We start from the raw sequence: 19,873 nt of genomic DNA on the forward strand, positions 1-19,873 counted from the left end.
TAAAAAAAAAAAGATTTCACTATTCCATACAAAACTTTAACAGGCATATACATATGAATTTGTCATTGCACACAATAAAAACAGCATTTAAACTACAGTAATAATAACAATAATAAAAAAGAAAACATGAGAAGTTTATATGAGGCTGTAAGGAACCCTCATACCTATTATAGAGTGCTACACTAGTAATATCCAAGCTTCATATATTATGTTAAGGGAAAATGCAAAAATGTAAATTAGTTAAAATAGTCTTTATTACCCTCAGTCAGTCAATCTTTGCAGATTCATAGCAGAGCATTCTCAACCTTTTCTGTCATTTCTCTGTGGTTTTTCTTACATAAAACTAGTTGGATGTTTTCATTTTTAAAAGTATTTAGCAAGAGAATAAAGCCTTAATTTTGTCATACATATATCAAAATCTTTTTCTTACCTTAGAGTCTGTTTTTCCTGCTACATTTGCATGTATGGATGTCACTTTCCCCCTGAGGCAGAAAAAAGTACATTAGTTGCAATGTTTCAGATTGGCTCATTGTAATAATTAGTAATGATTTCAAATGATGTTAATGCAAAAGCTCTTCTTTTTGAAATGTGCCTTGTTGCAGCACTTTGAATTTAAAACTTGCATTCAGAGTGATCTGTCTATTCTAACTTCTGTAAAACCTGATGTAAAACCATGTCAGAACTGGACTGTATCTCTACAAAATCTAATTTTATTGCAGTAGTGTTTATGCAGTAACTCCAGTTTATCCAGAGCAAAGAGAATAAACTGCAAATCTCTCTCAGAGTAAGAGTGATTAAAGGACTGTACAAAAGCCATCTACACAACACTGTATAACAGTGAATGAATATTCAGGTGACTGTATTTCACATCACAGAACTTTCGTATGTAAGTAGAATCATTAGAAAAATGATCCTACCCATTTTCAATGTTAAACCATATGGAAAGATTTATAGCCTACTGACTGTTCATTGTTCACTTCTAAATCTACAGATAAACAAAGAATAATGATTCCTTTCTTTCTGAACTTCTGAAATACATTTCAGATGTTTATACATTTCAATATATATATTATTTCATACGTAAGATATTTATTTCAGTCTTCTTAATCCAGGTTTGTGTAGGAGCTAATGTTTGTTTTGTTCAAATGCCTGACAGATGATTTTGGATAGCAAAATTCTGAGAATGCCAATAAATAATATGTGTTTGTATAAGAGATTATGACAGGGGCTGTGGATCTCTGAAGAACTGACTGGACTCTAACGTGTTTTTTTAAGATTAGTACTCCATTTTTTCTGAACAACTGACTTAGGAACACTGAGGGAAACTTCTAGGTTTCTGGTGATTTCAGTGGTGACACACCTTACTTAAAAGCTTAAAGACAGGTGAGGAATGTAGCTCCAGGCTGCTGCTTATGAAAATCTCATTATCTGTGTTTGTATGTGAAATTCACCTCTTGAAAATGATATCCAACCAATTCAATTTCCTTTTGTTTGATAATTACAAGATGGATGTTTTGTCTATACCCAAGCAGCTCTGGCTATGGCTTCTGAATTATCACCTCAGTTCTGTGTGAATTTGTAATAACAAACACGTATGGAGGTCATCTGTAGAACATGGCCAGCAAGATTTGCTAAAATCACTATGTTTCTCTAAATTGTCCCAGTGTAAATTCATGGATCTGGTTTTCACACATCACATTTTACAATCAAGGTACTTTTCCAAGATACAAATATGTTAAATCAGTTAATAGTTTGCTGAGAAAGAACCTAAAGAGTGAGAGATTTAAATGAATACCTAAATCATATCTCTGATTGTGAAAGACATTTTAGACCTTTTGAATATGTGCAGAGAACTATTGTCCATCTTTGTGACACTGTCATAACATGGCCATTATATGAGTAGGAAGTTGAATTAAATTAATTACAAACCATGGGAAAAAAAAATAGTCCAGAAATTTCAGTTTAATTCCCTATTCAGTTTAATGTATTAAATGTTTCCCCTCATCAGATTACTTCCATGATTTTATACTTCATGTTGCATTCCAGTGAGTTGCAATTTTATTTTCCTTCATTGTTCATTAAGTGTATTCTGAAAAGGGTAGAAACTGTACGATTTATTTAAGTTCACTTGTAGCATTTTAATATTTGACTCTTGTATGAAGTGGAGTTTGGCAGCTTTGTACTCATGCTGCTTTTACAATTCATTCTTTGGACACAGATCTTTTGCAGTCCTTTCTTACTTAGTTACTTACTTCTCCAGTTATCATCAGTATGGCCTCAGTTCTATCAGCATTTATTCATGCAAGCATCTTTACCAGCCTATGCCAAAGCTGGGAAGGTACACACATGAAAGTTTAGGCTTCATCTGCACTCAGGGCACTATACTGCTATAGTGGAATACCAATGAGCATGGTAATACTCACAGAGCTTCTGTGAGCCTCAAAGCTAAAACCTGTTGGTATAAACCAACTAACAGAAGCATGATTTTATCGGTGTAGATAATAACCTTTTCCCTGAAATTTGCTTTTATAGCCCTTTAGATTCCTGTGAGTTACTTAACACTTCCTGACATCATGATGTAAGAAAGGAAGTTGGAAATGCTTCTATGGATTTTCTGGCCAGCAGTTTCAGTAATGAGAGTGTACTGTAAGATCAAAATACTGCTGTGACAGGGTTGGAGAACAGAATGCCTGTTTCAGTGTTTCCCTAGTTTGGTGGAATTTTATACCATCTTCAAATACAAGCCTGTGGCTAGAGATCATGATCTAGCCATAAATAATTCTATTATATCATTTATTTGGTGGCATTTACTTGGAATAAGGTTGCTTCTTTTCTGTACACTAAAGCAGATTTGTTCTCTGGGGTAGAAGAGGTCAAAAAAGTCATACATGTGCTGAAGCTGAAAAGAAAATCTGTAGAGACTTGAGTAAGAACCCAACACTTGGCTGACTTAACTGCAAGCTCCCCCAGTTGCAAAGTCAACACAAACACTCCTGGACTTCATGGATGTTTCACATCCTTCCTGCCCTTCAAGGAATGAATTGCCACCACCTAAGACAGAAAATCTGACTCTAAGACCTTTACTGCTGTACTGTCTAGTATCGGCATAGTTAGTAGATGAGCACAAGAAAAGGTCAGCTAAAGTGTTTCTTCCACAGTATGTTTCTCTGGTGCTTCAACTCAGTTTTAAATGGAGTAGAAAAGTGTTTCTCTCTTTGAGAAAATTTGGATATTGTGCACATTCCAAGGCAACTCAAAACACGAGAAGCAAGCCCCAGCATGGTTAGTGGGTTAGATGTATGAGAATTAAAATTTATAGTAAGCAAATGGTGTAAAAATAAAATGTATGTGCATTTTCTCATTCTTGTTGCGCCAAGCTGTGTCCGTACTACTCCATAATCAGAAGTTGCTTGAGATACTTGGTACAGCTTACAGTTTATAGTATGCTTTTTAAGGCTTTAAACAAGCAACACTGATCATACTTGCTGCACCCATACCTTTTATATTAACTATACATTTAGCTATCATCTCTATGTAATATTTTACATTTAAATATGTGTTTGATAGTATTTATATTTAAAATGATCTTAACTACTACTAATTATTAAATAACTAATAATTTGTCTAAGTACTTTTACTATCTCATATGTTTTATGCTCATTTTTCCCTAATGTGTGTGTGTGTGTAATATGCTCATGGCAACCACTGAAAGATCATAGCTTATTTTCCAAGTTTTCCTAATTTTTAAATATCATAGTATAGATGTTTGAAGAACTGTTTTTTTTTTTTTTTTTTATTTGATGCAAGAAATAATATAGTATCACAAAGTTCTTAAGAGTTTGGGGTTTTGAAGACTTGGCTCAATGCTTGCAGATATATATCTGAGAGCAATGGAACTGCAAAAATAACATCAGTGGATTCTTAGGAGATCCAGAGGGAATAAAAAAGTGAGTGAGTATATTTCTCAGCAGTTTATGAGACCCTTCAGTCACTTTAAAAAATGCAGTTCTTACATTTTTACATTGGCTTACAGCTGTGTGCATAGATCAAGTAGTAACAAACACACACACGTACATATTATTCTGATAGCATAAGATATGAGCAAACTAACAGAATGCATTCTTTTCATCCTCTCCAGAGTAAGGGAAATTATGGTTTGTTGAAGCAGATATGATACATTTGAAGTTACCCACAGATATCAGTGGTGTCTTACAGGAGGCAACTATGCATACTTTCCTACTACCTTTCACTGTTTTAAACCAAGCTTTTAAAAAACGATTTACCAGAAAATAAAAACAACGAAATGTGATTATTTTGTTCCCATCTGATCGGTTTTGTGTTATCCTTTATTAACTCCTAGTGTGATAGGCAATTTTTGCACATGTTCATTTGCATTACAGCAGAGTAAGGATAGCCATATAAAAAGAGTGAAATCAGCCAACACAAATAGCCCTATAAATTTTAATTAGCGAAAACACTGTTCACCTCTAGATGTTTGCATCTTTGCTGAGATTGCAGTGATCCATGAAGATAATTCATGGCAACTGCTTTGCTGGGTTTTAGCAACTATGAAAATGAATGGTTTGCGTAAGAAATATCGATTCCCCAAGACAACTCTTATTTTCTCTGTTAATGTGTGTGTAACATGCCAATCACATAAAAAGTAGGTGTTGCCAATGATTTTTTTTTCTTTTCTTTCTTTTTAAGGCCACAGTATGGTGGCAAATTCTGCCAAGGTTCCAGTCGTATTTATGAACTTTGCAATAATCAGCCATGTCCAGCAAATAGTTTGGACTTCCGTGCCCAGCAGTGTGCAGAATACAACAGCAAACCTTTCCGGGGATGGTACTACAAATGGAAACCATATACTAAAGTGGAAGGTAATTATGCCACAGCTTCGATGGACAAAGGCAATTGCAGGAAGCAAGCTATCAGCTGTAATTCATCCATATTCGTTAGGCAAATATCACCCTGATGTAAGCAAACAGAAATTCAGTTGGCTTATTTGAGGTATGTTTGCTTTCCAGCATAGTTGAATCCGTCCTCTTATGTGATACCATCTGTATGAACACGCAGAGTTCATTTCGGTTGAGAATTTAAATCTTTGTCCTTAGCATGACTCCCTCGCCATTGCTGTTCCTTTCTTTAATATTACATTAGATATATTTTAGTATAAAGCCAAAATAACAGACAACAACAAAAATGCCATTAATTTTTCTGCGTGGGAAATGTGAGCTCACACAGTAAAACTACCAGAATCTTCTTTTCTATGGAATGGTCTCAGATTTCAAAATCTAATCATAAACAACACTCACTTTTCTACTGCTACAGTCCCGTAAGAATCAGAAAGATAAACAATGTACTGACATACATCTTCTGAAGTCATCTTTCACTGAGAGATCTTTATAAAATTTAGGTATCAATAGCTATCTCTTGTCTTTTGTGGAATTAAATAATATTTTTAATTTATGCATCTTAATTCTGTAAATACTTTGCATCAGTATTCTCCACTGCACTCTTGATAACATGGTCTCTTTCTCAAAACTGCTACAGATGCTTTGCCTCTGTAGAAAGTGGAGTCCTAATTACAACTGAAAACCCAACTGAATAAAAAAGAATACTGTTTCAAATTTAATTTCATGTTCCTGAACATTCTATATTGCTCTATTGGTATTAAAATGGTGCTTTGAGTCAACACATACAACTGCATCACTGTACTGGCCAGCATATAATTTATCAGTCCTTTATAAGCACTATATGTGAATAAGAAGAAATTTGATTGACAGTTGCTTGGACTTTTTAGAGGAAATGTGCCTTGCTTAGGGGAAAACCTGTTCCCAGTACTAGCTTCCAGCTGAGCACTTGTGCAATCTTATCTTTTTAAAATTTTAATAAACATTAAGTACAAATATTGCAATTTCCAATTTCTCTTAATAAAAAATGAAATTTGAAACTGGGGACAAGTAAAGCTGAAATCATGGCCACATCAGCAAAGCTCACAGAATGTGCCTGCTTTTACACTGCTGTTCAACTCTTAATTCTCTGAGTATGTGGACCATTAAACCCACACATTGTTTTAAACGATATTTGACTGTAATTCCACCTATCTTGGGATCCTAACATGTCAGGACACAATTAATTCTTGTAGCTGCTAACTGTCACCTAGGATGCAGGAAGAAGCAGCTGGATGTTTTGTGTTGCTATTTTTGTTTATTTTCAAGCCATGCCCCAGGTCTAGTAATACTTGGTTTTGTTTTTTTCCCTTCAGAGGAAGATAGATGTAAATTGTACTGCACAGCTGAAGACTTTGACTTCTTCTTTGCAATGTCCAGCAAAGTGAAGGATGGAACCTTGTGTTCTCCTAATAATTACGACGTTTGCATTGATGGAATTTGTGAAGTAAGATAAAATTAAGTTCCTTACAATCCTAATGTCTCTTACTGTTCCTTTTTTCCTTTTTTTTTTTTTTTTTTTAATAATAATGAGTGGGAAATTGATTCCTTTGTAGAAAATGCAGCTGTTTCTTCAAATCTCTTGTGTCTGAGTCCTTCACTTCTGCCTTTTGGTTGCAGCAAGTAGGGTGTGATCATGGACTTGGTTCCAAAGCTGTACTGGATGCTTGTGGAGTTTGTAAAGGAGATAATTCAACATGCAAGTTCTTTAAAGGCCAATACTTGATCCAGCACAAAGCTAATGGTAAGGAAAGCTGTTCCACATGATCATCAACTCATTGCTCTGCTGTATCCCCATATAATATATATGATTCCTTGCTCATTAGGGCAGTGGTTAAAAGTCCAGATGTGAACTGAAAATCACAGGGAGAGTGAGAGAAGAGTTCACATTTCTCCTGTTTCTTGGTAACAAGAAAGCTACGAACATAAGTCTTGCTTAGTTAATCTGCAGGCATTCCTCTTGTTTCTTAAAACATTTTCCTTTTATGTATGAATTTCCTTTTTAAAAAGATTTTAGGATTTGTGCAAGTGTGTCAACAGTTCTGATTGGAATGGAACAATGGAATTTCCCATTATGTGTACCATAAGAAGTGAAACATAGCATAATGCCAAACAGGAGAGTATTTCCATGCCCATTTTCAAATTAAATTGATTGAAAGCAATCCAGTTGATATAGAGGATGAGCCAGTCACTAGGATGAAGACTTTTCTTTAGTGGTCTATTACAGGTTTGCTATAAAATCCTCTCACTGAAACACAATCTCTTTACCCCCATGGATATTTCGCAGATCCATTAATTGAAGATATAAGATATGTGACATTTTACATCTCACTACAGTGAGATGTAGCAGGAAATTATTTAGGATATTGTTATATAGAAATATAATACTAGAATATTCTAACTATGCTTTGCAAAATGAGCTGTGTGCAATGTGAGTGCTGGAGGCTGTCAGCAGTGTATGAACTGACTGTAGAATGAAGTAGTGATCCAGTGTTATATGGGGCACTGTGGGGGCTCTATCACAGTGCATCTGACCTCAAAAAGATTGTTGATGACTGAAGTAGGACCTTCCCTACTGTAGAGAAATACAGGGAAAACATAGTAAAACATTTACAGTGAAACCATCATTATTCTGTTCTACATTTTTCTAAGGTGAACTTGCTGCTTCTTGTCTTGAGTGACACAAAAATTCTAGGAATTGAAATACCTCAGAGTCACTCTGATTACAGACTGCATAGGGGGGTTAAAATCAGAAATGCTTTCTTCTTATGGAAATGGAGTAACTTTGGTAGATCAGAGCAGCTGCCTTCAGTATCTTTCAAATTGGCTCAAGAAGGAGAAGCCTTCTCTGTCTGTACAACAATTGCAAAAATGTTGCTTTACTTCTTTTATTTCAGACTACTATGCTGTGGTCACTGTCCCAGCAGGAGCACGCAGCATTCACCTCCATGAAATGCAGATCTCCACCAGCTACCTCGCAGTGCGCAATCTCAGTAAAAAGTATTATCTAACAGGAGACTGGACAATTGACTGGCCAGGAAAGTTTCCTTTTGCTGGAACAGTTTTTGATTATCAGCGCTCATTTAACCATCCAGAGAGTCTATATGCAGCTGGACCAACTAATGAGACGCTGGTCTTTGAAGTAAGCTTTTTTCTATTTATTCTTCCCTTGATGTCTATTACAGAATCAGTAACGACAGCTTTAGCTCTGTGCTGTAGCTCTCAGAGAGATTAAAGAACAGCGTTGAGTCATGATAGTATTCAGACTTAATTGTGTAGTCATGCTAGATTGAAAGGCCTTTCAGCAGTTCATCAAGGTTTGAAGTTTACAAAACTGTCACAAATTCAGTGAAAAGAAAGGTGCATAGAACATAGCGTGTAGCATTATTTCTCCTTTGCTGCACAATGGTAGTAGTGATTATAAGCACATCCCACAAGTGGTGTGCTATAAAATTTAGTGATGCAAAAAAACAAATCTCAGTTATGCTATAGGGCTTAAAAGTAACACTTTCAAATAGTACCTTGGAAAATGCAGGCATGTGCAGTCCTTTTTACGTCTACCTTGGGACACAGATGGTCTAAGCACCACACATTAGGCTCCTGGGTAGTTTCTGTTAATTCGGTTTTATTGGCGATAGCATCTAGAATAAAAACTTTTGTATGTGTTTATCTCCCACTCGACTTTGTACTACTTACTCTGTCTGCCAGATGTCCTGTGTTGAGACTACGTTGAGGAGAAAGTAAATTTGGTACATAGATGGTTTGATACACCGATGCACTGAAAATGAGCCACAAGTACTTCTGTTGTGGGAAACATCTCTGCATTGGGTTGCCTCACTAGATTTTCTGTTTAAATGTATCAGAACATCTGAGGGTCAATATCTGACTGAATCACCTAAGTGGATCGTTCACCACATTAGTTGTCCTGCTTTGTTGGAAGGCTCTAGCAAATCCCTGCATTTTAACTTGTCTGTTATGTGTGTTTTGATTAATCCTGTCATGGGAGAAGGAAGAAGCACTCCCCAGGAGAGATTCAATTCCTTCCCACTTCTTCCAGCAATACCCTCTCCAGCTCACTAGCAAACACCCCTTTCTCTAGAGAGTATGTGGGGAGCATGAGGGCTGTACCCACTCTGAGGCAGTGGTTGGTGGTTCTTCATCCCATCACGTAACACCGTAACTGAACACTGCTCTCTGCACAAGTTTAGCAGGAGCGGTTAACCAAGAAATCTGCATCCTGTTTCCATTACACAGCTTTGTTCCTTTAAACTTAGAAACACAACAAATATAGACTGTGATATGAAATACATTCTTCAAGGATTATTTAAACTTTCACAGCTATTCAGTCAAGTTTTATTTTAAATACTGAGGAGCCTTACCATTATTCATACTGAGTAATGAGCATCTATTTAAGCACCACTGAAGCTCACAGACCTTGAACATATGTTAAAGTATCTTAGGATGGACAGTTTGACATAGGAAAAAGGTGTGTATTTTAGCAAATTATCACACTTTGCAATCCCTTTTTAAAGTATAGGTTAGCAAGAACATTTTAGTCCAAAGAAGAGTTTTGGCCTACAAGTTACAGACATGCTTCCATGTCCATAAATCATTTCCAAAATAGCCATATAACAAAGAAATAAGCATACTTATGAATGTTATGAAATGCTAATCTGAACTCTCAGGAATCTTATTTGTCATAATACAAAGTAAATTGAACACCGTTATTATAGAACTAAAGTATGAATAATAAATTGCCTCTAGATGACTTACTTGGCTGCATGTCATGCAAATACTTCACAGAATAAAGATTAAAGAAAAAACACTTAATGCCAAGTACCACTTCTATTTTCATCCTATCATATTATGCTAAACAGTTTTATTGAGATTTAGCATTTAACTCGAGGCTATTGCTCCTACAAAAGCTTATTTAAACTTTCCTTGTATTTTTATTGAAATACCTACACCACTGACTTTAGTAACTAGGGATTCTAACAACTGCAAATGTTAAAGTTATGTATTCCCCAATTATATGTATCTGTAAGCTGTAATAAAGATGTCATTAAATAATTTAAGCAACAAGCTGAATTCTGGAAAATATGCAAAATCTTGTTTGTTCGGAGATCTCCATTATTAATGCTTTATCAATAACTAAGCAGCAAAAAAATGCCAATGAAAACTAAAGAACACACTTCTGTGTGAAAACACAGATTGCTGAATATCTATTTGCAACATAATAGTGAAACAAGTCCCACTCAACAATAAATACTAGAAACCGTTGGAAGGCTGAATGATGGAACATTTAAGCATGCTATGTTGTAGATTTGCTTTTATCTCATTTGTAACTTTCAAAGAATTGTACAAAATAAATCCTGCCAGCAAATTTTTTATCCAGTTAAGCTGCTTTTCAGTAAGATGAAGCTTTCCAGGGTCCAGACTTCAATTTCTTCCTGTAATTTAAATATTTTTTCTTTATTTTTAATTATGTTATATTCAACACCAATTTAATAATTTTTTTTCTGGATTAGATTTTCTCCAGAATAATTCAGTGGAGGTCCTTGTAAGAACATACACTGCGGGCACTGAGAAACTGAATAAACTGCAGGAGTAAATACTGGAATTTTTCAAGCAAGCACCAAATACAAGTTTTTGTAGATGTATTTATTGCTTTTCTACCATGATCAGAAAGACAGATTAGCAGAGCTTGTGCTTAGTTGTGTAGTCATAGTTTTGCTAGACATTTGTGTGGTGACCCAAGCAACCCAGGGTTTCAACTGCATTTCTGGATGCAAATCAATCTGCTGCATCCAGAAGGTTGAGGTTACACACGTCCTCTGAGCAACATTCACAGGAGAGGATGGGAGCAGTGCTCTGTGAACATGGGTCCAGCAAGGTCTAGCACATCTGTGCTCAAGGCAATCACTTCCTTTGAAATGCAGTTTTTCTCCAAAATATTTTCTTGAAAGAGACATCTGAAGCATGTATTAAGAAGGAAGAATGAAACCTAAATAAGAAAAAAACCTTGAAATTCCCTATTGTCATGCATACCACAAGTGATAGTTCAGCCTTACAGTCATACTATGTTTCATATTTATGTCTCATTGTACAGCATGTTCCTGTGCATCTGTGTTCTTCTATCAGGTTTTTCCAATAGCTAAGCTGACACGTGTCATTTAATCAGACTTTGCAGTCCTATTCAGTAACGGATGAGAGATGAAAATCACAAAATACTTTTTTTATCTATCCTGGAATTAAAAAAAAAAAACCAAAAAACCCGACCCCAAATGCACACATATATATATTTACATATGTTATGTATGTGTAATTATGGAACCAGTCAGACCAAAGAAGACAAAGAGCAGCAATTCTGTACTTCAGCTAGGTTGTGGGACTGAAAATTACAAAATTCAGTGGCCAAATGTTTTTTGAGGAGGAAGAGAACATTGTGTGAAGAATGCACAATTCAAATTATAGGACGAGTATTTCCTGAGTACAACTTCTGGAAGCCTAAATGCAGATTTAAATGAGATTTTAAGAATTTATCAAAGCACTTTCTGGACTGTTGAAGAAGTAAGCTGACAGATGTAGCAAAAGCAAAGCAGTGTATACCAGTGCCCTTCAAAATTTGTAAATCTTTCTGAAATGGCTGTTTGTAATATTGATACTTTGGTGATTGTGGGTTTGTAGAAACCAGTAAAAGCCTAAATGAGAAATATTCAGGGGTTGAGAAGGCAGTTCCCAAAATGTCCAAATTCAGATGAGACAGGAAATAACAAAGGTCAACATGGTAGAAATATGATAGTTAAATGATAATTCAGGATCAGAAATCAATACCAGGTTTGAAAATATGATTTCTGTAGCCATAATTGTCTCATCTTAAATGGAAACATTCTGGATTTTTTTAAAAGTAGTTGAATATATTCAGCTTATTTATTTGTCAGTCATGTAAGGTCACCACTGCCAACTTAAAGACCTTGACAGTATTTTTATCTTAACTGAAAAATACTTAACCTGAGGAAGAACGAACAGTAAATTTGTCATTCATTCATCTAGATTAGGAAATGAGGGCTGAAAGTCATCACCTCTAAATGCTGAAATTACTTTCCATAAGATGCTCACAGAGCATCAGGGACATCAGAGGGCTCCGTTGACACAGGTCACAACGTATGAGGGTCACTGATGACTTCGGTTTGCTGAAATATTCAGTCATCTTCCACCACTGACTGGAATTAAGGGAAAGACTCTGACAGTGCAAAAGAAATTGAACTACTAGGCCAACCCCAAGAATATTGTATAAGCTAACTTAAAAACACAATAGTTTGATGATTGATTTGTCCATTCTATCAGTAAATGAATGAGGAATTAACTTCTATCTGATTTGAGAAAGCTCTGTAACATTTTCCAGCATGAGATACAATCAGTGCCTTCATTGATGTTTACCTCAGACTTGGTGAAATATCTGATCAAGGAATTGTGAAATAGTGGTGAAAAAAATGTGATTTATTTTGACAACGGTAAGTAACAGATGGAAGGGATGCTTTACAAAGAGGTAAATATTCACAGGAAGGCTAATGGATCTTGAAAGCAGGCAAGTGTCTAATTAAAATCAGTAAATCACTTCCTCTTTGTCAATAGGGGAAAAAAAAAAAAGAGAAAGAAGGCCAGGTGGAAAGACTTTTCTGATGGTAGAGCTGCCACTGGGAGAAAGCCAAGTTGTAGTTATAAAACATTACATTTATTATTAGCTACTAGATGATAAATTTGTACTGATTTCCCCTAAAGAGAAAGTAAGTTAAAGAAAGCTAAGATGTGCTTATAAGATACAGATGTTGATTCAATACAACAGATAAAAGAGTTCTCCTTTAGTGAAGAGAGACTAGCTGGACAGCGTCCCTGAAGGTTGTACATTTGGCATGTGAACAGTAAAAAATAAAAAAAATTTAAAAAATGGAGACACAATAACAACATAAGATAAATTTGAAACAGCTGAAATAGGAATGAGATCATGCAGGACCTCTCAAGGATACTCTATTATTTTTTTTTCCCTTTTAATGACCTTAGTGGATTTTCCTGAAAAAAACCTGTTTGTCATAAGCTTTTAGTTAAGATTTTGTTTAAAGTGACTTTAGAAATATTGAAAGGATAAAAACTCTTTTGTTTTAAGGTTTGGCTTAAGCAACCATCGTAGCTACAATTCTTCCTTTAGTGATGATTTTCTCTGCAGGTATTCTTTCACTTTCCTTTGAAGCTCCTGGTGTTAGCCATGGTCAGGGATCCCATGTAACTGCCCATTGAGCCAGTGATCCTGTTTTTTAACTGTTTGTAACAGCTTTCCACAAGCATCATATACTCCATGCTTACATTTACACTACTGAAAACAAGCTGAATTCGTGAATGCCAGTGAGATTAATCTTGACTGATCAAAGAAATCAGAATCTGGGTTAGCATGTTGGATGTTAACACATTTATTAAATGGCATATAGACTCAGAGTGGATAAAAGTTGCAGTCTCACAAGCATCTTTCTGAAAATCCAAATAACATAGCCAGACACTGACCTTCTGCACCAACAAGCTTCTTAGCTTGCCCTCACTGGTGTAACTTATAGCTCAGTGGAAACAGCTTAGCTCTAACGTGTGCCTCAAGAAATTATCAAAGACTTACGTGACATGGGACGGACCCAGGAAACATTGATGCAATTTGGAGATGCAAATCAAAGCTACCATGTATGCGAGGGCTTAAAGTCTGGGCTCATGCCCATTTCATAAATGATGCGCATGCAGAGTGAGTTAAAAAAGAAAATATATTTTCTTTCATCAGATATAGGAAGCACATGCAGGTAAACAGTAATTATTCCTTTACTTGGCTGTTTGCTTAAGATCAGCTTGACTTTGTAAGTAGTAGTTGCCTATTTCTCCTTCGCAGAGACTAGGTCATTTTTACATCTGGCTAACCTGCTAGACTCTTGCATATATTCCTGTACATTAGTTAGATTATTATGGGAGAAAGAGGAGTTTATCCTGTGTAAATTGATCTTTTTTATTTCAGTGTATTGCAAGCAAGTTCAGATCACCTTAAAAGCACAAAGGCTCAATCATAAGAAGGCATACTGACAGCCTCTTTAGCATTTTGACCTGCAAAATGGAGTACTGCACAGGAGACATTGGATAACCACAGTAAAAAAAAAGAAAGAAAAAAGAAAGAAAAAAAAAAGGGAGTCTCGAAGGAGGCAGATGCACAGCTAGTTTTGAAAACTTATTGGTTTAGCTTTGAAATCAAAATTAGCAGCAAAAGGAAAAGGTTCTTTACTCAAGAGAATTCAATTTATCCATTGTTTTAACATTTTATGCCCTAAGCAAAAGCCACAGTCCTTTTTCTTCAGAGTAGATCTGGCAGATTCCAGCCACAGAGTCTGTGGTTTTCAAACTCAAGAAGCTGTAAATTTTATAACTCTGCGCCCTGCGGTCAGAGCTGCTGAGTGTTGTGTCTGAAGTCAGGTGGTTGGTGTGTTAAAGGTAGACATTAAACAGTATTGAGGAACTGGAAATGTTTAAGGAGGTTTTTTTGCCAGCTGTAAATTTGGGAGCAAATGCCAGTTGGCTGAAAAGATGCTGGAATGTATCCAGTTAAGTAGAACTAGCAGTGGAGGTCTTTCCAAATTTGTAGGTCTGATAACTTGGCTGTATGTGCAGACTTCAGTTATTGGGTTGTTAAAGGAAGGCTTTATAATGAATGTTTGAAAATACGATAGAAAACTTTTTATATGCTCATTACTTTGACAAAATTGTAACCTTGCAATAGCACTGCATTCCTGATGAAAACTTGGTTGAACATTATGCATTGCATAACATTTTTCAACTGAGTGCCAGGGACTTTAAATTACATGGTTTTGTTCTGCACAATGTTTTATCTCCAGTACTTTTCCAGAGTTTGATTTTTGCTCTTTTAATCTGTAGCTGGGATGATACAGGATATAAGAAACCTGAATGTGATGCAGTTCCTGCTTTGTGTACATATCCTCTTGTGGTTTCAAGGGTGGGAAGGGGCTCTAGTTTTGGCTGCTGGCTATGAGAGGAAGTTACAGTTTTCAGCTCCCTGTAAAAATTGTATCTACTTCCCAATGCAGAAGAAGGGAGTGTAGCCCAATGACTTAAAATGTGTACAGAGCAGCCTGCATGATGTACAGGAGCTACGCAGAGGCTCTCACTCAGCTGGAGGCTGCAAGCTCCTGACATTACTGTGAGGTTGTTCTCTGAATGATAGATACTAACATCTCTTGTTCCAACATGCCAAGGATCATTTGCTCTCTTCCCATTTGTTGTCTTGAAGCACCAGGATAATACTGCTCCACAGCAGTAAAGCTGGTTGCCACATTCTTTTTCTTTTAATATCTTCTCATCCTCCCCCTTCTGTGTTCTGATTTATGATATTTAGGATGCATTTGCTTTGTTTCTTACATCTGTTGTGGGGAAGCGGGGAACAGTTTTCGAAGACAAATATTCACAGCCTAACACTTCAAGGTATCTGCAAGACATTTTAAGCTTTACTCTTATTTTGGCCACTTAAATACAACAACTTCATGGCAGTTGTTAGTTCAGGCAAGAGCTCGGCATTACTGTGATCTTGAGGTATGAAAAAAATGTCCTCCTCTTTGGACACGTGACTTACTAAAAGGACAGACAGACTCTTTCTGCACTGTCCTTGTATGTCCTGCAGGTGTTGGTCCAAAGAACCAGTTTAGGAATTGCTGTGATGAGTTTTAGTATAACAAAGAACTAGGTCTCTGGAAAATGATTTCATGGTGTGTATAAATACATTATATATATATCATGCTTATTTAATCTTCCTTCCAAATCACAGAATCCCTTTTTTTTTTTTAACACCCCGCCAATTGTTTTTTTTTGTTTGTTTGTTTTTCTTAAAACCAAACTCCAACTCCCCATCTGTAGATCCTGCTACAAGGCAAAAATCCTGGGATTGCTTGGGAATACACATTTTCCAAAATGAACGAGAACAAGACATCTGTCAAAAAGCACAGCCACTCCTGGGTGACAGTGCAGTCAGAGTGCTCAGCTACCTGTGGTGGGGGTAGGTAATTTCTTACTATTTGATGCTCTTCATTTTCATTTTTCTTTACACATTCATCGCCAACATTTCAGCTGCCTTTAATTTTGTAAGCATGTGTAACAATACATACCTTGATCACCTGGTCCCTTTTTGTAATCTGACAGCTTACAGTACAGATCAAGTACCTTTCCTAGTTCCTCTGTGGTAGAAAGAAAAAATCATGATGGTCTCAATTCATGTCACTTACCATGGCAGTCTTTTTTTCTTCAGGTCAATCTGCGCACATATCTTGCTGTTGAAGTAACATGGGAATTAAATATGTGCTTTGATGTAGTTGTATCCTGGGAATACAGAAAGATAACAAATAATGAGTAAATTTTATCTACCTGTAGAGAGCAACTGAGGACTAAAATACTATAAAGAACTTTACTGACAGTTGCACACTGATCCCCTCACTGTTTAATTACAAATATTTGAGTTCATCAAACTTAAACTCTGAAATCCTACATAACCTAAGACTTCTTGTTACCATACTCCTCTGGGTATTTGCTTTCCTCAGAACCAGAATGTGTATTTATTCTTCTTAAATTCTGGATGTTCCACCAATGGAAGTAATTCTAGGATCTAATGAAAGCAGAAAAGTGGCACATAGGAAATTTTGCAGAAAAAAAAAACAAAAAGGGAACTAAAATTTGAGTGGACTTCAAATTTTAAGTGGGTCATGTAAATAAGATTCTATGATGCAATTGCCCATAATATCAGAGAATTGGACTGGATGACCCAAGTAAATGCCATGTTATGTTCCTGAATTTGAAAAAAAATGTGAAATTCAGAAATATTTTGTTAGTTTGTTGTTAAGACTTCACAGCATGCCAGCAGACTGTTTAAGGAAGTTAGCATAAAAAACTGGTTGCCAAATGAAGTCCTGTTTTATTTAGTTCAAGTCAATGGATTTGTACCAAGGATGCCCCTGGACTGGATCAGATAAAATTATTTCCTACTTATTTTTCTTTTGAATTTTGAGTAAACATTTATTTTATTACATTTTTTTTTCTAATACTTCCATAGGACACATTACAGCAAAAGCAATTTGTTTGGAAGATCATCGTACACGAGTTAATTCCTCTTTTTGTGGTCCACGGATGAAGCCTTTAATTGAAACAAAACTATGCAATACTAATCCTTGCCCAGCACAGTAAGTTCTCTTTATTTTTCTGCCTTTCACTGTGCCTTATGACTGAGTTAGCCAGCAAGGAAGTTCTCTGAGATAGGCACATAGAATTGTACAGCCCGCTAGATGAACCCATTTGAATTCTATAATTTAAAACAGTAATTGTTTAAAAACGTTAGTTGTGTAGGCTTCTGCCCAATGATAATAATAGAGGCAGTATTTCTAATGTTGCTAAGCAAGACCTCCTGAGGATTGCTTGCAGCTCTGTCACCATGCTGGGGTTAGCTATGTGACACTGAGTAAATCTAAGTTACTTAGAAGCCCATTCTGCCACCTTTACTCACCTTGAATCAATAAGACCATTTCCTGAGTAAAGTGCTACTCCCCACGTGGAAGCTTGGCCTTCTGACTCAGATTCCACATATTAGATTAGGCTAAAAGAATCTTGTGAAGTGCAATTAGTGACTTTTGGGCAAAATGCTTCATACAGTATTTTGATACCAGTAAGAGGACTATCTTAGCCAAATAAATTGTCAGCAATGCTCCTGCTCCCACAAAAATAAATATAAAGACATTTCTTATGTTAACAACCTTATTTTCTAAGACATAAGGAAGGTGAGATGCAAAGGAAGACAATGACATACAGATAAGCCTTTAGAATCCAGCTGGTATAAATCAACAGAGCTCCTTTAAAAACAAAGGAGTCACACTGATTTATAGTAGCTGTGGTAGGAGTCCTTTGGAAAAAAAAAATGTTGTGTGTTCATATAATTAAACACAGTATCATGTGGCTTAGAATTTAAATGGGGAGATTTAAGAGTATACTGACTGTCTGTCTTCTGCTGCTTTTTTCACATTTGGACTCCTGACTTTTCAACTTTAACATTATATTAATTTTATATTAAAGATCAGAAAAAAACTTTTGACTTCCAGGACAGGAGATTTTCTACAGTGATATGGTGGAAAAAATAACTGTTGCACAGGAAAATTGTTGAAAACACAGTTCCAGTGCACAAGCAGCAGACGGCAGAAGAAGTGAGGCGCGTCAGTCCTCATGTCATCTGCTGGTGCTTGTGCTGATGAATACAATAAGTGTAAAAGCAGTCAGTGAAGCCCACCAAATGTGTTATAAAAATAACACATTTAATGGTTTTCCCTATCTGCCCCAGTGCAGACGAGGATGATGGGGCAAGGCAAAAAGACTTTATGCTTTATGGTAGTGTTGTTTTTGCTTCAAAATCCCTAATTTGCAATATGTTAAACATTCTAAAAAATAGTCCTGTAATAGTTTGGAATTTCCTGCAAAATTTAAAGATTACAGCACAGAGCACAGAATCCAAATGGTAAATTATACATTACAACCACAAAAGGATAGAGATAAGATTTAAATAATGGCAGCAAGTCACATCAGAGCCCCATGTTCCTGCTTCAGCAATTTCTTTAGATTGCTTTTAGCCACATGAATTTCTGAATACTAATTTTAAGTAATCTTTGTACAATCTGTTTGCATATGACTTATCTCCTGCCAGACTTATTTTTAACCAATGAACTTAGCATCATGTAGGCAGAAATGTAGTGTCTGTGATGCTCCCAGGAGTCTTTTTTCATCAGCCTATGCTCACCTTCATTTTCATGTAGCATTGTTATGCTATAAAACTTTAGCAAAATGATTTTCATCTCTATTTTCTCTCTCTGGACCATACCGAAAATTCTATTTCTGTTGAACTGATATCATGATATGTTTTGAAGATCCACTGGTATAAATATCACTGAAAATGCTGAATGTCCATTTTGAAATGCAGCACAACATGGTCACGCTAAAATTCCTCTGATATTTTTAGATTACCACAACACAATTAATAACTTGATCCCTAAAAAAGTACAGAAATAAGAACTATAAAAGCCCCGAGCTTCCCAAAACTACGTATGTGGGTAAAAAACAATTCAACTCACTAATTATTTTTAAAACCACATGAGGCAACATTAAAAAAAATTAGTAAATATAATGGAGGAAACAATAGCGAATAAAGAAGAAACAAATATGGTGGGCATAGTAGGCAAGGAAAGCAAGTGACTAACAGATGAGATGTGTGTCTGTTTTGTGACTTGAAAGAGAAGACACCAGACTTGTAAAGGTCAGTGAGGAATAATTACTGCATAGGAACAAAGACTGAGGGAGAACAAAACTGCCATCCCAACAGTAAGAACATAGGCATCAGAACTACACACTGTTGTTGGATTTCAGAACTGGCAAATCTGCTCATAATTACTTACGTTATTTGAGCTAATGAAAGATACTCTTGGATCACAGCCCAGATAATTTTGGAAAACGGCAGTTTACTAGAGGACATTAAAGAAAGTTTATTGTCCTCTCCTCTATGAAGAAGGGAGCTTTCTGGGCAGTTAGTGCAAACAGACTTTTAAAATGATTGCTTTTGATTGCTCTGCCAGTCATGGTTGTCAAAAACATCAAGGGAAAGTAATTAAAAGTTGTAGAATGGATTAAAACTATTAATTTCTGTCCAGATGTTTATATTGCGAAGGTCCACATACTTCTAAATCAGACAAAAAGAAAATGCCTGATGTGTTCTGGAAATACATAACTACTGACTTTTCATATTAATATTTCTTTGTCCTTATAGTAGGCCCTTTTATATTTCTCAGTATTTTTGACAGTTACTGAAG

At 35.9% G+C, this 19,873-nt stretch overlaps 1 protein-coding gene and 1 long non-coding RNA gene across 9 annotated transcripts in view; one reads left to right on the forward strand and one right to left on the reverse strand.

The window, feature by feature from the left end:
- The window catches only part of ADAMTS18 (ADAM metallopeptidase with thrombospondin type 1 motif 18), an 87,092-nt gene that overhangs the window by 56,451 nt on the left and 10,768 nt on the right, over nucleotides 1-19,873 (forward strand). For all 8 annotated transcript variants that reach the window (XM_048958393.1, XM_048958394.1, XM_048958388.1 and 5 more), the window contains 6 exons: nucleotides 4,708-4,880; nucleotides 6,269-6,399; nucleotides 6,573-6,696; nucleotides 7,850-8,094; nucleotides 15,900-16,038; nucleotides 17,086-17,212. In XM_048958393.1, coding sequence (XP_048814350.1) covers nucleotides 4,708-4,880; nucleotides 6,269-6,399; nucleotides 6,573-6,696; nucleotides 7,850-8,094; nucleotides 15,900-16,038; nucleotides 17,086-17,212 — 939 coding nt within the window. The remainder of the gene's footprint in view (nucleotides 1-4,707; nucleotides 4,881-6,268; nucleotides 6,400-6,572; nucleotides 6,697-7,849; nucleotides 8,095-15,899; nucleotides 16,039-17,085; nucleotides 17,213-19,873) is intronic.
- The window catches only part of LOC125699158 (uncharacterized), a 249,467-nt gene that overhangs the window by 34,993 nt on the left and 194,601 nt on the right, over nucleotides 1-19,873 (reverse strand). The window contains exons 5-6 of the long non-coding RNA XR_007379462.1: nucleotides 16,265-16,358; nucleotides 431-482 (exon numbers count right to left, since the gene is read on the reverse strand). This is a non-coding gene — a long non-coding RNA (uncharacterized LOC125699158). The remainder of the gene's footprint in view (nucleotides 1-430; nucleotides 483-16,264; nucleotides 16,359-19,873) is intronic.

Source organism: Lagopus muta, chromosome 12 (assembly GCF_023343835.1).
Source record: "Lagopus muta isolate bLagMut1 chromosome 12, bLagMut1 primary, whole genome shotgun sequence".
NCBI lineage: Eukaryota > Metazoa > Chordata > Aves > Galliformes > Phasianidae > Lagopus > Lagopus muta.